Below are 20,835 nucleotides of genomic sequence, written 5' to 3'. Positions count from 1 at the left end.
TTATTGCCTCTACAGATGCATTGATGATTATTATTGCCTCTACAGATAGTCAGATTTTGAAGGCTCTGTGCTTAAAATCTCATGGGATTTTCTTGTTCTTGGATCCAAGTGCCAGATGTCCTAGCAGTGGAGTGAAAAAAATGTGTCTACCTGTAGAATGCATGCAGCAAGGGGAGCACTTTTAGTTATTGCTAGATTTATTTTCTGAAAGCTGAAGAGAGATAGTACTAAGCAGGTTAATCACTGTACATGCCAACATTCTTGGCCGTTTGGACAATATTGATTTTTCTGAGAGGTCGTCACAACATGGCACTCACCTAGGTGGATTGGGACGCAAACTTGAAGTTACATCCAGTTACCATTTGGAATGACTAAGAGTTCATGATTCTTACGTTTACATGATACCTCAATCCTTATTTTTACAGAAAACGTTAATTCAGCCACCAAATTACACATTGAGTTGTGAGGAATTTAGAAATTAGTAGTACTTAACACCATTTGGAAAATTGGAAGTGGCTCATCATTAGGCATTTTCGAGGTACTTCCATGAATTAACATATGATATTTTTTCTCTTGGTTGTTTTTTTGTTTAAGAGAAATTCATTACCATAAGCATGACAAATGTATGATGAATACATAGTGTTTTAAGGGCTACCTGAATTGTTATTCTTGTGCTTTCAAGCTTTTTTTATGAGTTCAGATTGAGTATATCCATCGTTGAAGTATAACAAACAATCAGGCACACAACATCTTCTAAAGCCTTCATATATTTTTATAGCTTTGCCGGATCAGTTCAGTCACACCATGATACGCAATTGATTGTTGATCTTTGGGGGGGGGGGGGGGGGTTCAAATATTTGACCAGTACTATTTTTATTGTTGGTGAAGATTAAAATGTTTCTTTTTTCAAGGAAAAGATTAGCATGTTTCTTACTCGTCCTATGTGATGTAAGTTCTTTTTTTCAAACTTAGAATTACTTCGACAAGCTTACGGGGAAATGAGCTTGACAAGATATCTCGATTCATTGGGTTTATTATGAACGTCCTTTTCACTAAAATTATTTCAGCCCCCTTTTTTAGTCAAATTTTGACCCCCCCCCCCCACCAAATGGAAGTGTCAAAATAAATGATTTTCTAAATCAGCACTAATACACCAGTCACTCCAGGAAATTTCTGACATTTTTGCCGAAAATAAATAAGCATACAAAAAAATCATTTTCAGACCATTTTTGGTTTTGAACAAAAAATGTAATAGCCCAATTGTTTATTGTAAAATCATCACTATTATACTTGTATTATTAGTTCAATCAATTTTTTTGTATAACTCTCCCATATGTTTGTAATATTAGTCGAGACGTGCATTTGCACGTGCAAGCTTACTAGTTTGTTAAAACAGAAATAATTTTCTAAAATGCAAAACAACTTTTGGAAATTCGAACAATTTTTAAAGGTTTTGAACATTATTGAATTTCGTGAAATGTTGAAGAAATAAAAAGAGAAGAACAGGAGAACACAAAAATATAAAAAAAAACAGAATAAAAACACCATGAAATCCAGTAAAGAAAACAACTTGTCCCTCCGATCCATATTACTCTCCCCGTCTCAAATTATTTGTCGCCAAGTAATTCGTGGCGGAGGGTATCGTCTTACGTTTTTCTAGATTGGAATGTATCTAGGCATGTTTTAGTGATATGAATCCGAGAGAGTGAAAAAGGAAATTAAAACGACTCATAAATTTCCAAAAACGGCAGGGAAGCTTCCAAAACCTTCCCAAAACTGTTCGCAACCAAATTGAATAGGGGATTGGACGCTTATAGCTTGCAGCGGACAATACACAAGATTTATGCTCTATTTCCCTACCTGATCGATCGCGGGGCGCGGCTATGTATCGCTCAAAGCGAGCAATATCACTTGCGTCCCTTGCTGCTACATAGGCCTGGGCCAAAGCATGAGTGTCCCAGTTAGCGAGCATATGTTCGTCTTTTTGTGTTGTTTGTTCTTCATTTTAATTTTTTAAAATTCAAGAATTTGAAAAACAGAGCTCTTCAAATATAAAGTTGCTCACAAAAATGAAAACGTTCACAAATTTCTAAAATATTAAAAAATTGCAAAAAATGTTCACGGTTTGGAAAATCTATGCGAATTCAAAAAAAATCTGTACTTTGAAAAAAAGGTTAAGGATTTTTTTAAATGTTTATGAATTTGAAAAGAAAAAGAAGGATAGGATAAGGAAAGAGAAACCAAAAACGATATCGAGAAAAACTGATGAAAAAAAAACTTTTGAAACCTTCCCAAAACCGTACCGAAAGTTCCAGATGGTTCCTAAAACCGACCGAGGCAAACTGCTAGACGGCCCATTTATAGACTCTACTGAGCGACCACCCTTCAAAAAGAGTAAATACATTTTCCTCAAAAAAAAGGAAAGAGTAATACTTCCTTCGTTCCGAATTACTTGTCGCAGGTATGGATGTATCTAGATATATTTTTGTTCTAGATACATCTATTTCTGCGACGAGTAATTTGGAACGGAGGGAGTACATAGCATTTGTGTCGACCGCCCTTATATATATGGCATGTTTGGCAACTCCGGGCTGATCTGCCTGCTCCGGCCTTGTAGCTGCGAAGCCTATACACATTTCTCTATCTCCGCTGGTCTAAAAAACCATAACCTATGCCCATATTCCTGAAATAAAACCTGCTACTGTAAGCTGTAGTCTGACGTGAAGCATTGCCTCCAATTGCCAACTAGTTGTAAACGACAAAGGAGCGGGTGGCATCTATGTGTTAGTTACTGAAGAGATCGAAGCCAGAAGATGCATCTTGAACGAAGGAAATCGAATGAAGAGGCTCACAACTTAGCTCCATATGCTCTTTCTTCTATGTTCACGGGGTGAGTGTATGTGTGTTCATGTGAGCGCTTTTATTATTATTGTGTTAAAATAACATCAGTAATTCTAGCGCACTGGCTATGTAGAATATTGTTCGTATAGCTAAGATCCATCATATAATCAACAGTTATGAATGTTAAGCATACATGGATGAAACGTATGTAGCAAATCAATTTTGCCGGCCGGCCGTTCTAAAAATTAAAAACATGCTTATAACCTGCCTGGAGTATATTGTTTTGAATCTAGGAATTGTTAATAGGGAATTACACATTTATATAATGCTAACACTAGCTTGCAGATACTTTGTCAAGATATAACCGTACTAAATGTAGCACTGCTGTTTGACTACACAAAGAGCGTTTATGTATTGAGTAAATCTTGCCCCTAGATTGTAATTGAGAGAATTCCTTATTTTACACCGTCTTATATTTTTGTTCCCTATTTGACATCCAAAAATGTTTTTTTCCTACGTAACACTTAGTATAAATTTTATGTTCTTTATGAGACTTCTGTCTATGCGAACCAACCTGCGATTGGATGGTTAATTAGGAGGACAGTGATATCCCCAGCCCACCAGAGTTAATTAGGATGTGCGTGCGTGAATTCATAGGGATGCATGTATGCCCGTGTATGTGAGCGGCTTCGATTGTACCATGTTCTAAAAAAAGACTTCAGTCAATTTTAAGCCTTAACTGTGTTAAATGATGTCTGAAAAGACCATTTTGCACCTCATGTGCTTTGTGACCAAATTCTTATTAGATGCTAATAATAATATTAAAAAAATGTGTCCAACCGGCTTGGTTTGCTCTGTACAACTACGTAGTTTTTTTTTATTTTGAGGGCTCCTATACTTTATTAATTTAGAACAGTAATCAAAGGGATACAAAGTGGGTCATGAGGGGAGAAAAGCCACAAGTGGTGACCCCGCGGAAGCGAGACAGAGAACTTTACGTAGCTGACTAGTTGCATGTGTCAATGCGGGCATGCAGCTACATAGCTTATTAGAGACATGTTTGGTTGCCCGCATTGAGCGCAACCAGGCCCGGGCAGAAAGAAATTGGATTGTTTGGTTGCCTGCATTCACTGTTTGAACTGAATCACATGGACTTTAAAGCTTCCCCAACAAAGTCCGCTAGGAACAACAAAATCAACAGCTTCCAGCAAGCCAGACTTGGCGATGCAGGGGAGGGGAACGCGTCGTCGAGCTCATGCGACCACAGAAATGACACGAGCCCACACGCATCTCCAAAATAGTGTTGGAAGGAATTGTGGTCACCTTCCACCGATTCTGTCGCTCTATATAGCCAGCTTCACCTCGCTGCCCAAACTCCCACCATCACCCCGCCTTTGAGCTTTTCCTCCCACGCGGATCGACACTAACGAGTAGATAAGCGGCGCATCTTCTCTGGATGACTGTACACTGCGTGGGAGACTCATGTCCTCCTCTTCTCTGACCTGCCTGCGCCTCCTTCGAGCTATTCGATCACCCCCTTCTTTGTACTCATTCTAGCTAGATCTGTGAACATGCATGTGTCATATCTGTGACCATATTGTAGCATTGTACCTTCTGATATGTGGTAATGTGATGTTTTGGTAGCTAGTGGTGATGAATTTGTAGCATGCTAGGGGATGTATCCATGCCGGCAAAGATTGATAGCTAGTTGTGACTGATTGGTACCATGCTTGTTGGTGTATGGTCGTGTGTTGAACTCCATGGTGGATTGGTAGGATGCTAGTTGATGCGTGGTACTCATATCGTGTTGTGTTGAATTAGATGGTTTGATAGTGTGTGCTATGCTTACTGTCCATGTGTGTGCTACGATTGTGGGACATGAGCACCCAAGAGTTTAGTCAGGCCATTGTCCTATCCGAGAGCCAATTTCTATCGTCCTATGTCGAGGACGCCCAGCCTCCCATCGAGGATCAGATGCCTCCTGATTTAGATATAGTGGTAAGATGAACTTGCTATGTCGTATGATCATGCATGCTTTCTTCTATTATTACATGTCTAGTATGCTCAATTGTTTGTTGCTTGAATTGTTGCTCTCCTGCCATGTTAGGACAAGTATTATGTGATGTTCCGAGGAAGGGTTTCAGGGATTTATAGTTCATGGAAAGCATGCAATGAAGAAGTAACGGGTTACAAAAACAGTTGTTCCAGAGGGTTTAAGAGTAGGTAGGCGACATGCTTACTCCAAGGTCGTGATCAAGCAGGCATGTGTTCAAGCTGCTATATAAGGTTTAAGAGTGGGCAGTGTTGAAATTGGTAAGTCGGATCTACAGTTTGGGATCAAGAACTTCATCATGATCATGCAGTTCGTCGTGATTATAGTGCTGTTTTATTGGTGTGATCGATGATCGTGTAAAGTGTAGCTGGTAAGCTCACCACGTAGGTAAAGCCGACCTCGCTGCATGTACGCAACCAAACACCGTGTAGTTGCATCACCCCAACCACACCAAACATCATACCAAAACTGCTCCACTAATGCAGGCAAGCAAACAATGTGTAAATGGTGGGTTTTTTCCTTATTTGGTGTCGACCAAACCCAACGGAGAGACACATACAATATAAACAAAATCGACGCTGGTAAACACGCATTTGCTCACCCTTGTAAAACAAAACCAAACCGTGAAGCAAGAAAGAGAAATCAACTGGCTCGTTGACCGGCCTGGGGCTATCAAATAGCTTTTCGTGTGCATGGAGTTGTGCTAGTGCTACAGCCAGAATCGATCAAGTCGATTCGTTTTTTTAGGGATTATGGTTGAAGCCTCTGTCTGGTTGTCCACGGGGAAGGAGAAGGCAAGGTATACGACTGCAACAACATCGGCTATTCTCTTCGCGTAGGTGAATGCACCTAGGGAGAAGGAGCCTCAGTATTTTTTAAGGATTAATTTGGGTATTTCTTTTGGATTACTGTTCACGTGAATGCATAGTGCTGATGTACTAATTTTATTGTTCCGCTTTATTCAGGCGTATTATTCTGGGTTGCGGATTTACCCTTTTTGTTGTTCCAGTTTATTCGAGTGTATGGTTCTGGGTTACAATTCAGGTACTGTTTCGGTTTTATGATATGGGTAGGTTAATGTTTTCGATTTTATTCAGGCGTTCTTTCATTTCACTGGTTTTTACTGTTCCAGGTTATTCGAATTTTTTGTTTTGGTTTATTTGGTTATTGTTTTGGTTAGCAGTTCTGGGTTTATTCGGATACTGTTCCAGTTTTTGTTCCGGTGATTGTTGATGTACTGTTCACTAATATCGTAGTGTAAAAATGGACAGTAATCGACCAAGAACTTATTTTTCACACGGATTACTATTCATGCAAATATATTGTTCCGGTTTATTGTTTTGTGCCTCGGCAACACTATCATCGGAAAGGATCGGGGGACAATCAAGGCGGCTCTGCATTGGTATGCCGGTGGGGAAAAATGATGTGTAGAAAATCCTAAGTCTTAACCCTTTATATAAGGACGTGAGGGTCGAGGATGGGGAGAGAAATAATGTGTAAAAATATCTCAAATTCTTTTCCAAGTAGGTGAAATTTAATGCACTTTATGGGACGAGGCGATTTGACGCCCAGGCTCAGTTGCACCCATGATGAACGGAAAATTTAAAAATAATATTAGAAAAATTCAAAAAATACCAATTGTTTTTTGCATGGAAGATAATTTGGTGTGTGAGATGCGTTTCAAATTTAAGATCATTTGAACATTTGAGTAGTTCTCGACAAAAATAGACAAATTTGGGGTCTATGAAAAAGTTTACTGTTCATGTATTGTTCCGATCCATTTTTTTTTTGTTGAGAGCTACTCGGTCGCGAGAACTTATGGGTTTCACCTCTAGCCTATCCCGACTTGTTTGGGACTAAAACTTTGTTGTTGTTGTTGTTGCTGAGAGCTACCCATACATCCAAAGGATCTGAAATTTGGAGCGATCCTCACGCACCAAATTATGTTCCATGCAAAAAAAATTAGAATCTTTGAATCTATAATACCTAAATAGTTCATCCCCACTAACATATTTCTCTTAACATGCAGACTATCCACATCACTAATCAACATGCAACCATCCACCTCACTCCACCTCAGTAGTCTAGCCACATCATCAATTCCAAATACCCTTTTTATTTCCTGTGATTTAATTTCTCCTTTGCACGCTTCCTCTTCCGTCCTGTAACATCCAGATAGTTGAAGAGCCATCATCATCCATCAATAAAGACCCAGCAGATGGGAAAAAGTGGAGTCCCATCTCCCTCCAGTACGCCTCTTCCCATCTCTCTCCATGGAAATCTCGCGCCGCTAGGCTTCCGCCAGGAAGAGGAGTAGCCCATCAGGGGAAAAACTCTCTGCAGTCCCGATCGAGATCCCCTGCCGCAACTCCTCCGTGCCATCTTACTGGATGGAGTTTGAGGCTGCGAGGTCAACTCGCCGCCGCCAATGGTGCGCCGCCGCTGCGAGTCTATGTTACCCCACCCGGTGTCCGACGACCCAACCCCAACATATGCCCCCAGGTCTGGCATCTCCGGCAGCCCGACTTTTGTTACCTGAAGCGGGATTGCAGGCAACCGAGCGACCGGGTGCCTGTCTGCGGCCATGTCTTCGATTGAAGCGCACTAGATGTGACTAGAAGTCCAAAAGTCTACAATATCTTCTCTCCCTACCGGGCAATGGGTCTAGCTTCGATCTTCTAGGTCCCAACTTCATCTCCTACCCTCGGCAGCCTCACTCGATCCCTATTTTAGGATGATGTTTAACACCATGCAGTACTTAGCCAAAGCTAAGTTTCAATTGCAGCCCATAGCACAAGAGAAACGACGATCTACTCCTCTCCTCATGGGATTTTCAGGAACAATTACGAGTTTGCCGTTGCAGTGAAGGAACTGACTTACACAAATCCCTGTCAAAGTCGTTAGATCCACACCATGCATAGCCAGTTCTAGAAAATCTTAGTTTCATGTAAGGAACCTCTTATGCATGCACGCCTGCAGCATCACGACTATATTTGATTAGTTGTTTCTTTTGTAGATTCGTAAGTTCTCTCAGATATGAAGTGAGGTAGGTAGACTTTCCGCAGATTACATGTTTGATCTGAATTCCCAAACCTAGGGCAAGTAAGGTGCTCTTAATATGTTGAATCATCTGTATGAATTTGGTAAGATCGATGGATTCAGTACCGGCCTAATTTTTTGGCAATGCTGGTAAGTGATGCTCATGATCCATGTACTCCTGTTGTTTGGTTATTGTATTACCGTGTTCTTTTGGATCTATGTGCGTGGGTCGAGGTTGAACCCCCCCCCCCCCCACCCACCCACGAAGGTGTGGTAAATTTGCTCCTTTTCTTCATCTATAATTTTTCTCTCATAAATCACGGCCTGTACATTTAGTTTTGTATTTACAGAGTTTTATCTCTCTCTCTCTCTCATAAATCATGATTATATGCATGTACATCTTACTCATCGTACTGAGTCATTTGTTGTTGTATTTTTTGCAGAATTTGGTGTGTAGTTAAACTGAACACATGTGCCCCTGAAGGTCTGATTGCCAAGTGTACAATACCATCGTCGAATGTCTGATTTCCTGTAGTGTAAGTTCAGTTGACTGCTTGGATTGGCAACCATTGCTTTCTTCTTGAGTTATTCGACAGTCAATATTTCAATTTGCTAACTATACACATGTCCCTGAACGTCTACTTATAGTCCTCTGTTAACAGTTCAAGCAGCAACCTCCTTCCTTTCAGACCTTAGACTTGTACAGAAACTACACGCAGATTTTGTTGGCTGTGTTTTATGTCTACAATTTAGGTATATTCTCAGTTAGGTTATGCAATGCTCTGATAAAAGTTATCATTTCACTCTTCCTCTGGAATATAGCAAATCATGTTTGCTGATTCAATTGGGCAAGTTTTGCAGAGTTTACCTATGAGCATATGAATGCACATGAGAAATCTTATCTTCAATTGGTAGTATTCTAACCTCCTGCATATAAGTGGGGCCTCTCAACTGCAGCTACAAAAAATGCATGCTGTTGTCTGTAGCACTTGGAAACACTAGATATTTGGAGGGAGTACTCAGGTACGATTTATCATTACATTTCAGATTTAGTTAATATAATTTACAAAGTATTAATATAATATCATGTCTTATTTTATCAACAATTTCCTGTCAAATAAAATTATGTCCCCAAGAAACCAACTCTTTATACCTGTGCATTCGAGAAGTAATTTTGAGCTCTCTTATTATGTTTTTGCCAACTTAGCTCCGGAGTCGAATCATCTCTTTTGCATAATTTGAAGGTCTATGTTTCAGGTGCTATAACTAAGTTTGATTAGATTTGCTTAGCCTCCATTTCCTTTGTTACACGAAAATAGAACACAACTGGTAGGAAACGATTCTGATTTACAATCAAGATATCTAAATATGATAACAAAATTTTGCAGGTATACATTTAAATGTGGTGCGAGGCGGCTGCTCTGCCCTGTATATTATCTTATTCCATTTCCCATTGCACTATGATGCTGTTGTTGCTCTCTTTTTTCTAAACTCGAGTCCATCAATATGAATCTATACGTTTGCAAGTTGAATCACCTAAAAAAACTTCTACATATTCCGCAGCAATGCGCGGGGCATCATCTAGTTTGTTTAGTATTTGTTGTGAATTTTCTCTTCACCGGGTGTAGATGAGCCTGAGCTCAGAGAAATGAATATTCACACTTTATGTACATAATTTGGGCTCTGGGTATCCCTTTATATTCAATCTCAATTATTGTATTTAAAATCTACGAAGTATATATTTTTCTTTGAATGAAATGGAATATATATTTTAAGCATATGTGAACGAACTTGGCGGCTTGTTTAATTGCTTCATGTTTCAGTATATAGTAGATAACTTATTGTTAGGGCATGTACAATGATTCTATCTTAGGAATGCCACGTAGGATAAATGATGAGGTGGAGGAGAGAGAAATCATAAGAAAAAGGCTTGTCTTCTCTTAGCACAATATGTCTCACCACATTTTTATGAATAACCAGTTATTGAAGATAAGGCTAATAGATGATCCATTGTAGACATCTTTTTTGTCATCTCTAAATTACATGTAAGACTTACGATAAAACTATCTTATCAACCATTGTACATGCCCTGTCAAAACATACACATCATAGCACACGTAGAACCAGACACACGCATATATATATATATATATATATATATATATATATATAGTGTTACTATTCATCATCCAGATGTAGAATAAGTTATTCTTCACCCGAGGTAATCTTACGATCATTTCATAATTAAATTACGTTTGAAATTCAAATAGTTACATTCTTATTGATTCACTACATAAAATTTGACATAAGAAAATAAAAATATAGGTCATAAGACAAGAAAATTTGCCGTTTATGTGTATTTTAGACTATATTTTTACGTTTGTAATTTTACATAACATAAAATATTTTTTACGGCGATTATATATTTTCTTACCGTTCCTTTTTGCATTGGAAATAAAACAAAACTTACGGACCATAAAATTACGGTGCATTGATGGTAAAATAGAGGAGGGTGAAGAATAACTGTTCCTCGCTCAGGGTGACGAATAGCGTGACCCTATATATATATATATATATATATATATATATATATATATATATATATATATATATATATATATATAGAGAGAGAGAGAGAGAGAGAGAGAACTATATCGTATCATATATAGATATGGTGCCAAAGTAATTTAGCGTAGATCCAGCAATCCAGGTATCCGTGGCATCGTTGTTCGCATAGCCAGCATGTGCGTGCACATGCATGGATGCAGCTTATTTAGTTTGCACATTACGCTACGCGTCATATGTTACCCAGCGCGCAGACTATATGCCGATATACTAACTACATGACGGGGTAGGCACCGTACATGGCGATGCCACACAGCCCGCGGGGCCCGTCGGCTCCCCTGCGCACGAAGAAGAAGCCCTTCTGACCCCAGGTCTGTCCCCACGAGTTCTTGGCGATCCAGTACTCTTCTCCGGCGCCGGTGACTCCGTAGCCGACGATCGTCACCACGTGGTTCTGGCTGGTGGTGCACGGCCCCCTGTACACGCCGGACTTGTAGTTCTGCAGGACGGGGCCGCTCCCGTCGATCTGGACGGTCACCGGCCTCCCGAGCACGGCCAGCGCCAGCGCGCTCTCACTGCTCCCCGGCTGCACCTCCTGGACGCCGGTGATCTTGCCGATGCGTCGGGCGGCGTCGTGCACCGCACATCTGCCTCGCTTGGCCATGTAGGGGTACTCGGCCTCCGTGAGGAGGCCCCCTTTTGATTTGATCCATGCGAGTGCGCTCTTGGGCCACCCGTAGCCGCATGGCGAGCTGAACACGCCCGTGCTGCAGTCCACCAGCTCCTGCACGGACAGGTCAACCAGCTCCCCGCCCTTTATCTTGTTCAAGCTCTCCACCGTCGCCGCTGCAGCAAATGCCCAGCAGCATCCTACAGCAATGTTGTGTAACAAGGTTGTTTCAGTTGTGTAACCACACGTATGCATGCCATATAAACTGCTTACCACATGCTCCTTGTTGCTTAGCAGGCGTGACGACACCATGTTCCCTCCAGTCGAACTGCCGGGGAGGGTCAGAGGCAGTCATCGTCAAATTACGATCCTCCTCGATGGCGTTCTTGGATGATGCCGCCCCCTCGGCAACATCTCCAGCTAAAGTAGTGATGAGACCACCACCATCACCGGCTCCACCATAAGCGCCACCGACATACCGCGCCATGAACTCCTCGTTAGTGAGGTCGGTGAACTCGTTCTCGCCGAGCTCATAGCCGAGCCTCTCGGCGTCCCTGTTGGAGACGTCGATGAAGTCCACGTTGCGACGGTACACCTCAAACCGCCGCAGCTTCTCAGCGGCACTATGGTACGTCCGGCCATGCGCTGACATCCACCGGTGGAACCTACCCAGCATCAGCAGGTCATGGTCGGCTCCATCGCCGGACGTAGCACGGGAGGAGGGCAATGTGGTGCTGGACAGGGTGACTAGGAGGACGAGGAGAGCCAACGAGCGGAAGAGGGGAGCCATGCCCATGTGTTGATGCAAGAACACTTGATTTTGGTGATGGTGGCGAGGGTTCTCAGTTCCGTGGGCCGTTTATATAGTGGGGGATATTAAGCTGAGGAGGCTGTGGCCGCCGAGATGCGAATTATTTGCTCGGCATGCATGATGTGGACTGAGGAGCTACACCTCACATCATGCTACTATTAGGCATTGGTGTCATTAATTATGTGATGTTTGCTCACATGCTATGCTCGTAAGTGGCATGACTATATAATTTTTATCCGGGTATATCTACGGCTACCGATAACATTATTAATTTGTTTACACATATACACATTGAGGAAAATCAGGAGGCAATGATGTTAGTATGTGATGATTGCTCTCCATGGCATGGCTATGTGATTGTTATTCGTGTCTATCTACGGCCACCCATAACTTTATAAAATTGTCTATATATGTACAAATTTAGAAAATGTCCGTGGGTTGTAACAATTTGATTTTTTTTAAGTTAAAAAACTGATGAAATATTGCACAAAACTCAACACCAGATTGACTATTCGCTGAATGGCTTGCACTCCAAAGAATTCTCAATCGTGCTACCTCCGTCTGGTTTTATTAGTCCTCATTGTATTTTGGGCTAAACTTTAAGCACATATTAGGCTAGCAAAATGTTAATGCATGTCACTAAAAAATTATACTGTTGAATTCGTATTTTAATATGGTTTTCATTGATGTTATATTTACTACACACAACTTATATGTTATTACTTAAATTTATGGTCAAAATATGATCATAAATAGAAGAGACTAGTAAACCCGGATGGAGTGAGAATTACTAGTAGCAAACATGGTTTTCTTTTTATTTTATTCCCTCATGGAACATGCCCATGAACAAGCGGACCCATGCATTTGAAAGAAACTGTATCACACTGATTAAGCTAAGATATACTGGATTTTTCATTTGACGTGTCTCCATCATTGGTGCCCCTTCCCGATCAAAAAAAAAATCATTGATGCCCCTTCGAGGTTCCAAGCGGTGCCATATATATAATCGTGTGGCCAGCTAAATTACAGGCATGTACCTAGAGCTTTTTTTGATAGCTTATTTATTGAGTTTTTAGCTAGCTAGCAGTAGATTTTATGAGGAAATTTCCTTTATATAATATAAGATTGTCAAAATATGCATATATTACCATTCATGCCGCCTTTGGGTGACTATTGTTGTTGTTGTCTTTCTTGCCTTGTGTGCGTCTTTTATTCAACACTTCACCTTGGGCTATATCAATTACTAGCAGAACACCCGTGCACTACCACGGGCTTTTAAATTTTACAATTAGTCTCTTTCATTTATCATCCCCTCATCTTAGGCGAATCTGCGGTCCTTGGATTAGAAACACAACATTAGAAATTTTTATTGAAGATGATCATCAACATAAACCAACAATAATGAAGAACATGATTACCTACTTGGTCCATCATGCACTTCTTCAGAGAAGCACCTCATCTTTTTAGAATCAACCCACGGTCCACTCAAATTCCATACATCCCCCAAAAAATTGTAAGTCAAACTGCTCCGCTCGCACACGAAAAAATACATAGCTGAAGTGGAGGCCAGCTGTGGCCAACAAGAACTCAAACTCCTATCCGATCTCGACTTCATGCTCTTGACTTTCCTCACCGTAACCTCGAGCAACGGTCAACATCCATCCACGCATCCATCCCTACCTCCTGTTGCCGCCTGCATTGTTCTTGCTCGTCGAGGGAGGGCCACAAACTCCTCTACGACGGCCACATATAGACCCCCGGGGAGGTCACAATCTTTCACGGGCACCCAACCAAGCATGACACCCTCCACATCCATCCAATCCCAGCCCAAACAGCATCAAGACCCTCCATCGGTCCACGAATCAGGCTCGTTGCATCAAGGTCCATTGCAACGAGTCTGTAGTCGACATCTTTACTTTGGCTATCCCTGCGGCAACACCATCGGATCTTGCTTGCTTTTACATCAGCATGTGTGGGCGAGCAATGGCCTTCGGTGTCCGAGCGACCGAAGTATAATGCCTGGACTATTAAATAATCCGGTGGAAGAGCTTTGTAGGGGAGACGAGATGAAGTGGACTAGGATTACATCAGCATGATAATGAACTCTGATTTGATGGTCAACACAATTGATTGGCTGAAGAAGGTAAAGGTGTTGGGTGCGGTAATTAAAGACATACTGAATGGTATGCTTCATTGTGATAGATTTCTATCTGTTTTTTTTTTGTTGAATTCAATTTCAGTTCATGTTCCCAGTGCTCTTTATGGACTGTTGGTCCTTATACATTCTTGATACTGAGAAGAATATTGTGATGATACTTGATCCAATAGAGACAGACCGGCATATGAGATAAAGAGGAACCACAGAGACATTGGCTAGGAAATTCCAGCTTAGACTTTGCCGGCTTTTCAATGACATGTTTGGTGCAGGGTTGGTCGAGACTATCGGGTGGAAATTTCTGTACCACTTGGTGGCGCAGCACCAACCATGCAGGAGGTGAGTTTATTTGTATGAAGCATAGAAACAGAAAAGTTCTTTTGCCTGCACTGACAGTAATAACCATGTGCCATGCTCGTAGGGAGGATATCGTCGTGTATGTCATGCACTATATCCTGTAGTTCACCGGTCTGTACCTTCGATTGACTCTTACCCCATTATGAAATGGCACTTGTATTTGTCTGGAAAAGTTTGAATGCACAAGACGATTGGTGCACTTGTATTTCTCTCATGTTTTTTCAACAGGCACAACTTGAGCACCTAAGGGTGAAAATTGCATAAGAGATTGTGACCATGAAGGGGAACAAGGGAGATATCCCAGATTTTCTGTACAAGGAGATCCTTGACTGATGCGAAGGAGTAGTGGTTCAGACTTCGTGCGGCCCATGAAGATCTTTTGGTTGCGCGTGTGCTTGTCCGTGGAATTGCCCCGGTTACGTTGATGGGGCTTTTTGCAGCACATCCACCACCGCCCCTCCCCCAGCTTGTGGGTGAAAAACTATGGACCTGTATTGAATTTGTTATTCGAGGCCTAAATAGACTAAGTGAAAGTATGTATGTGTGGTTGTATGGACAGATTACCGTCTATCTGAGTTCGCAATGTTATATTTAGTCTTCATACCCGTGTTTAATGGGCAAAAATCCCTGACTGAATTTGAAAGTGCCATCGCTATGGGTGACAGAAATTGGGCTATTTCTTTGCAGCAATTGCCGCGCATGTTTGGCGCAAACTTTGATGAGTTGTCTGAATCCCTAGTGGTGTTGATTTGTGTCTTGCTTTAGATATGGCATCTGAATTCCCAATGTTATACTCCCTCCATTTTTATATACAAGGCCACTATCAAAATTACAATTTGCAGCTATACAAGGCCACTAACACCAACTAGTAGAGCGCCCGTGCGTTGCCACGGGCCAACAAATGAATCTACCACAGGCCCCTCAACTTCAGCTCTTTGATCATTTGTGTAATAATTCGCTATGTTGTCACCCCACTTCATATCTAACAGATGAATACCAGACACTTGGCTTTGGCTCTACATTGCCACCCAGCTCAAATTCGCATATGTTTTCTTTAAGTTCGCCATATTGCCATAAGCACTCCCTCATCTCTAACTTTGAATGTCTTCCAACATTCGTCATCATGCACTCCCTATACAAAGTTCTGACAAATTAAATAAGGTCCCTGTACAATTTTGCAATGTTATACATCAAAAAACCTAAATTGCTTTCATTATTTTCCTGTTTAAGCATTGCATGAGATACGATAGCTCCACTCATACGAACCCTCCTACCTCAGTATTAGAATCACCCCATACAAAGAAAAATATCTAGAATCATATCACATGCACATAATGATCAAGGCGTATCACTTTTGTTGTTGAATTAGGTGTTGTGCAAACAATTTGTTTCCGCTTTTGGCCACTACAAATCACATGAAACAAGTTCTTCTCACTTGAATTGATGACTCATCCATCATATTTGTATTTTGTTATGTAACTGATTTCATGCATCATCGTCCCTCTAGCTGGTTACTATGACACAACTTCATAACGGGCATCTAGTCCCTGCTCTCTGCACTACACTATTTCTCTCACATGCTCGTGCTCCTTGCCTCTCCCATGGACACCACAACTTTCACCAAGTAGGGGATCCCTATGATGTAAAAATCCTTCATAGAAAACAAAATAAATATCAGATGTGTATATTTTGCTATCTCAACCATTTACAATCCCTGGAATGATTCTCCCCATTTCTCCTACAGCCTACATTACCAAACTTTGTCGTCGTTCGGCAACAATACATGACCTTGTTTCTTTGATACGCACCCAAAACAATTAAAAACTCTGCTAATGAGATTCTTCGTATTTATCATAACACGGCTAATCAAAATAGAAGAACTAATAACCCTCACTAAAATAAGGAACAAAATATAGTGCCCTACTGTCAGTGGCAACGTAGGCAGCCTCGACTTGCAGCCACTGATGCAAACCCACAATCCAAGGAAAAAAACCATGACTTCATGCAAAAATTGTAATAAGTATTGTCTTGTTGTATAAAGAATATTTTCTTTCGAGAGAGACTTATTGTACTTGACATGAAGAACATGGACTTGTCCTCTTGACACCATTGATATATTATTAAATAGCTACAGAATAAGAGGACACATACACATGTTTATCTTTTCAGAGCATGCACACATACGACATTTCCTACATGTAAGTTCTGAAGTATCCTTCGTTGAAATGTTGCCATCGCAGATAGAAGTATCCATCACTGAAATGTAAGTTTTGAAGTATCCTTCACAGCCTGCACATAAATGACTTTTTCAGAGCATGCACACAGACACCACATCAGGTTGGCCACCTTAAATGTTGACTTCGCTGAAAGAAGTAACCTGGAAGATATGGACAAAACTATTCATAAAAATTGGATTGTTTTTCATTACAATAACAATTAGCATATGCATATCCATGTAAGCATGTATTGAGATTAATTATGAAAGGAGGCTAATTATCATAGTTCTAGTGGTGGTTAAATTTTGGCCTTCACAAGAGATATGAATTACCATGTGAATGCTATCCAAAAAGGGAATGCTAGTGAAAATGGGCAGATCAAACGATCTCATAATTTCACATCGTGAGCTAGCCTACTAAATCATTTTACAGAAGGATGATATTGATGAATGGACTGGTTATTAGTTACATGATTGCATTGAAACAGTAGGACAAGCCCCATGATCTTATTGATCTGCTTCGAGGAGTCTTGACTGCAATCCGGACCGTGCTAATTATGCTGCTAAGCGAGGCATGGCAGCGGAGTCATTCCTAGAGAGCTTCCAGCACAGCGAGACCTGATGCAACACCTGCTCATAGTGGTCATGGGTAAGAAGGTTCTTGAATAACTTTGGGTCCTTGCGTACTTGAAAAATGAAACGACATCAAAATCAACACAATTTTGAACAAAATTGAAATCTTGCCAATCCTTCTCTGTCGGAGCAAAAACATGTCAAGTATTTGCGCACAACTATATGCAACAACTGAAAATGTTTGGGGAGAAACCAACAAACCTGTTATAGATGTGGTTATAGATGGGATAGTTGAGATCTCTCCTCTGTGCCTTGATTTCAATTCTCGACCATCAACTACTTCACACTTGGGCGTGTCAGCTGTTTTCGATTTGACAAGAAGGGAAATCATTTCTTCTGTAATACAAGCAATATAATGAAGGATTATTAACTGTAACATTGTACTTCTTTAAAAAGAAATGAAAAGGCGGCATTTTATCCGAAAGTGGCAGCATGCAGAGAAGATAGGCAGTCAGGTAAGTGAGATGCCAGTGCCTTCTGGGTTAGTTATGTACTTCAATTTGTAAGTAATTAATAGTTCAAAAGTCCAGAGCCAAAACTACCCCTTGAATTAAGCATAATTTTCTCTGAAAATTTGAAGTTGCACAAAACTTGCTATTTCGTTTTGGCTAGACATATCAGTTGAATCCAGAGCTCACAAAAATTATATACATAGCTGGCTGGTTGACATATATGACATCATTGTTCACAATTTATTTGGCAAATGAATTGATTTTCAAGCATTATTGACGTGGATGAGAGACCTAGTTTCTAGAGCTGCAACAGATCATTATCAGAAAAAGGATAATATACTAACATGGATGGTTATTCATATTGCTAGAAAGGTTCGAATACATAGTTCGGACTTATATCAGTAAGATCCTTAGTAAAAAATTATTGTGTGCATAAAGTAATGCATTTAGGAAGTAAATACAGAACTTAAAAACTATTTGGTGCAACATTGTTATTTCTTTGTTGAGCAAAAACAGAGGTGTTGCAGAACCACACAATTTTAAACGCGTCTTCTAAATTGAATGGTCGTTCAACGGGCCATGTGAAAAGTTAAAACATGCTAGACAAAGAGATTGTTTTATTCCATGAAATTACTACTTGTGTGGTGGTATCCCAAGAAACAACATATGATGCCTTACAATTTTCTACTTTATACCCATGTATAATCGATTCTACTATATCTCATAAATAGTATAACTATTTACTATCTGGTGGAAGTCACATACTCCCTTCGTCCCAAAATAAACTATCTCAACTTTAGTACAACTTTGTACTAAAGTTAGTACTCCCTCCGTTCCTAAATATAAGTCTTTGTAGAGATTTCATCATAAACCACATACGGATGTATATAGATGCATTTTAGAGTGTAGATTCACTCATTTTGCTACGTATGTAGTCCATAGTGAAATTCCTACGAAGACTTATATTTAGAAACGGAGGGAGTACAAAGTTAAGAGACACTTATTTTGGGACGGAGGGAGTAATACCAAAAAATTAACACAAGCTGCCTTAAGTATATTACATTTTCAGAAAAGCATATTTGAAAATAAGGTGCATCTAGTACTTAGCATGGCGCTACTTCACTACAAGTCTGCAATATGCTACAAATAGGCATACTGAACGCTAGGTATTTAATGTGCACAAAGCAGAAAATAATTGAAATGCTGTGGACACTTACTGATTATGATCAACACCAGCTATAAAGCTCATTGTAAAATGTGCTCTTGTTAAATCTGGAACTAAGTTTTGTGTACACATTTAACAACATAACCTTAAGGGCTTAAATTAACAAGAAGAAAAAATAACAAACTTTGCTGATCCATAACATATATGTACTATATAGCAGTTGCCAGCCAACTCTTGTTGATCCTACCTATTACATGACCCTGTTTGCAATTGACTAAGCGTACTGAATTAGCCCACTTCAGAAAATAAGCTGGCATTACATGAATGGTCATGCTAAAACCAGCTCGATGCATTTCACCAAAAGATTCAATGGCTTGAGAATAAAATGTGGTTGCCCTAACTATCAGAGAACCTCTTAGCCAAGATTCAACTGAATTAGCTATACCCAGACCTGTAGCATCCAATGGTTGTTGATAAAATAGTTCTCAACTGAATCGTATGCCTCCATTGAAACAAGTTCAGATCTTTAAGAACATCCCATTGTGCACACAACCTGGTACCACCGAATTGTAGAACATGAAAACAACTACATCACATAATTGAGCATGTGCACTCACCAGACCTTAATGGGCTATAGAGTCAAAGGTCAGATACTAAACGAAGCATGCCTTAGGATGTGTTTGGTTTGAGGGCCAGGCTAGGGTGGTTGAGGGCATCCCCAACCAGCTGGCTAGGGATAGCCCTTTTTCAGTTTGGTTGGAAGGGTGGAGTTATCCCATATGTTTTTTGGTTCAAAAGATGAAACGTGGTTGAGGATAGCCATTGTAGTGTTTGGTTCGAGGGATAAATGAAGGATAAGGGTTGCTGTCGGTGTCAAAACCGGCGGATCTCGGGTAGGGGGTCCCGAACTGTGCGTCTAGGCCGGATGGTAACAGGAGGCAAGGGACACGAAGTTTTACCCAGGTTCGTGCCATCTCGATGGAGGTAAAACCCTACGTCCTGCTTGATTAATATTGATGATATGGGTAGTACAAGAGTAGATCTACCACGAGATCGAGGAGGCTAAACCCTAGAAGCTAGCCTATGGTATGATTGTTGATGTGTACCTTGTCCTACGGACTAAAACCCTCCGTTTTATATAGACACCGGATAGGGTTAGGGTTACATAGAGTCGGTTACAATGGTAGGAGATCTTCATATCCGTATCGCCAAGCTTGCCTTCCACGCCAAGGAAAGTCCCTTCCGGACACGTGACGAAGTCTTCAATCTTGTATCTTCATAGTCCAGGAGTCCGGCTGAAGGTATAGTCCGGCTATCCGAACACCCCCTAATCCAGGACTCCCTCAGTAGCCCCTGAACCAGGCTTCCATGACGACGAGTCCGGCGCGCAGATTGTCTTCGGCATTGCAAGGCGGGTTCTCCTCCAAATACTTCATAAAATATTTTGAACACGAAGATAGTGTCCGGCTCTGTAAAATAAGTTTCCACATATTGCCATAGAGAGAACAATATTTACACCAATCTAATCTGCTGACGTATTCCGTAGCGTGTCACACCACGGCCAAGCCTTTATCCGAGTCGTTTCATTATCCCACCTCAGCGCGTCATGCGAGGCGGTTTCCTTGGCACGTCTTGTTAAAGCAGAGATCGTGTCCCCTTATCCCGGGATTCTCATCAATGCGGGCATGGGTAACCCAACCGCTTCTAGGACTCCTAGATCATAGGCAAGTCCAAACGGACACGGAGAGGACGCTTGATATTCACCCTCTTTATAAAGGGGACAAGGCTTTTATTTTCCCCTCCCGTGCTCAATCGAATCCTTCCCCCACCTCAAGCTCAATTGCCCGAAGTTCAGGTCAGGTGCTCCGAACCTTCAGTC

The 20,835-nt window shown here is 40.9% G+C and overlaps 1 protein-coding gene across 1 annotated transcript; it reads right to left on the bottom strand.

Annotated features, from left to right (window-relative positions):
- Positions 1-10,573: 10,573 nt before the first annotated feature.
- Positions 10,574-11,991, bottom strand: LOC123073198 (ervatamin-B). The gene is made up of 2 exons (XM_044496611.1): positions 11,442-11,991; positions 10,574-11,368 (listed from the first exon to the last, which is right to left on the bottom strand). The coding sequence occupies exons 1-2, from the start codon at positions 11,962-11,964 to the stop codon at positions 10,773-10,775; spliced, it is 1,119 nt and encodes a 372-aa protein (XP_044352546.1). The 5' UTR covers positions 11,965-11,991; the 3' UTR covers positions 10,574-10,772.
- Positions 11,992-20,835: the final 8,844 nt, after the last annotated feature.

The sequence above is a fragment of the Triticum aestivum genome, chromosome 1A (assembly GCF_018294505.1).
Source record: "Triticum aestivum cultivar Chinese Spring chromosome 1A, IWGSC CS RefSeq v2.1, whole genome shotgun sequence".
NCBI classification, from domain to species: domain Eukaryota; kingdom Viridiplantae; phylum Streptophyta; class Magnoliopsida; order Poales; family Poaceae; genus Triticum; species Triticum aestivum.
Note: the sequence above shows the minus strand (reverse complement) of the source record. Positions and strands in the feature narration are given on the sequence as shown.

What these genes read in the sequence shown, in the direction of transcription:
- LOC123073198 (XM_044496611.1), bottom strand. Translation starts at nt 11,964, where the DNA reads ATGGGCATGGCTCCCCTCTTCCGCTCGTTGGCTCTCCTCGTCCTCCTA. An exon ending in TAAGCAACAAGGAGCATGTG is followed by an intron (nt 11,369 to 11,441) that starts GTAAGCAGTTTA and finishes ACATTGCTGTAG; the next exon opens with GATGCTGCTGGGCATTTGCT.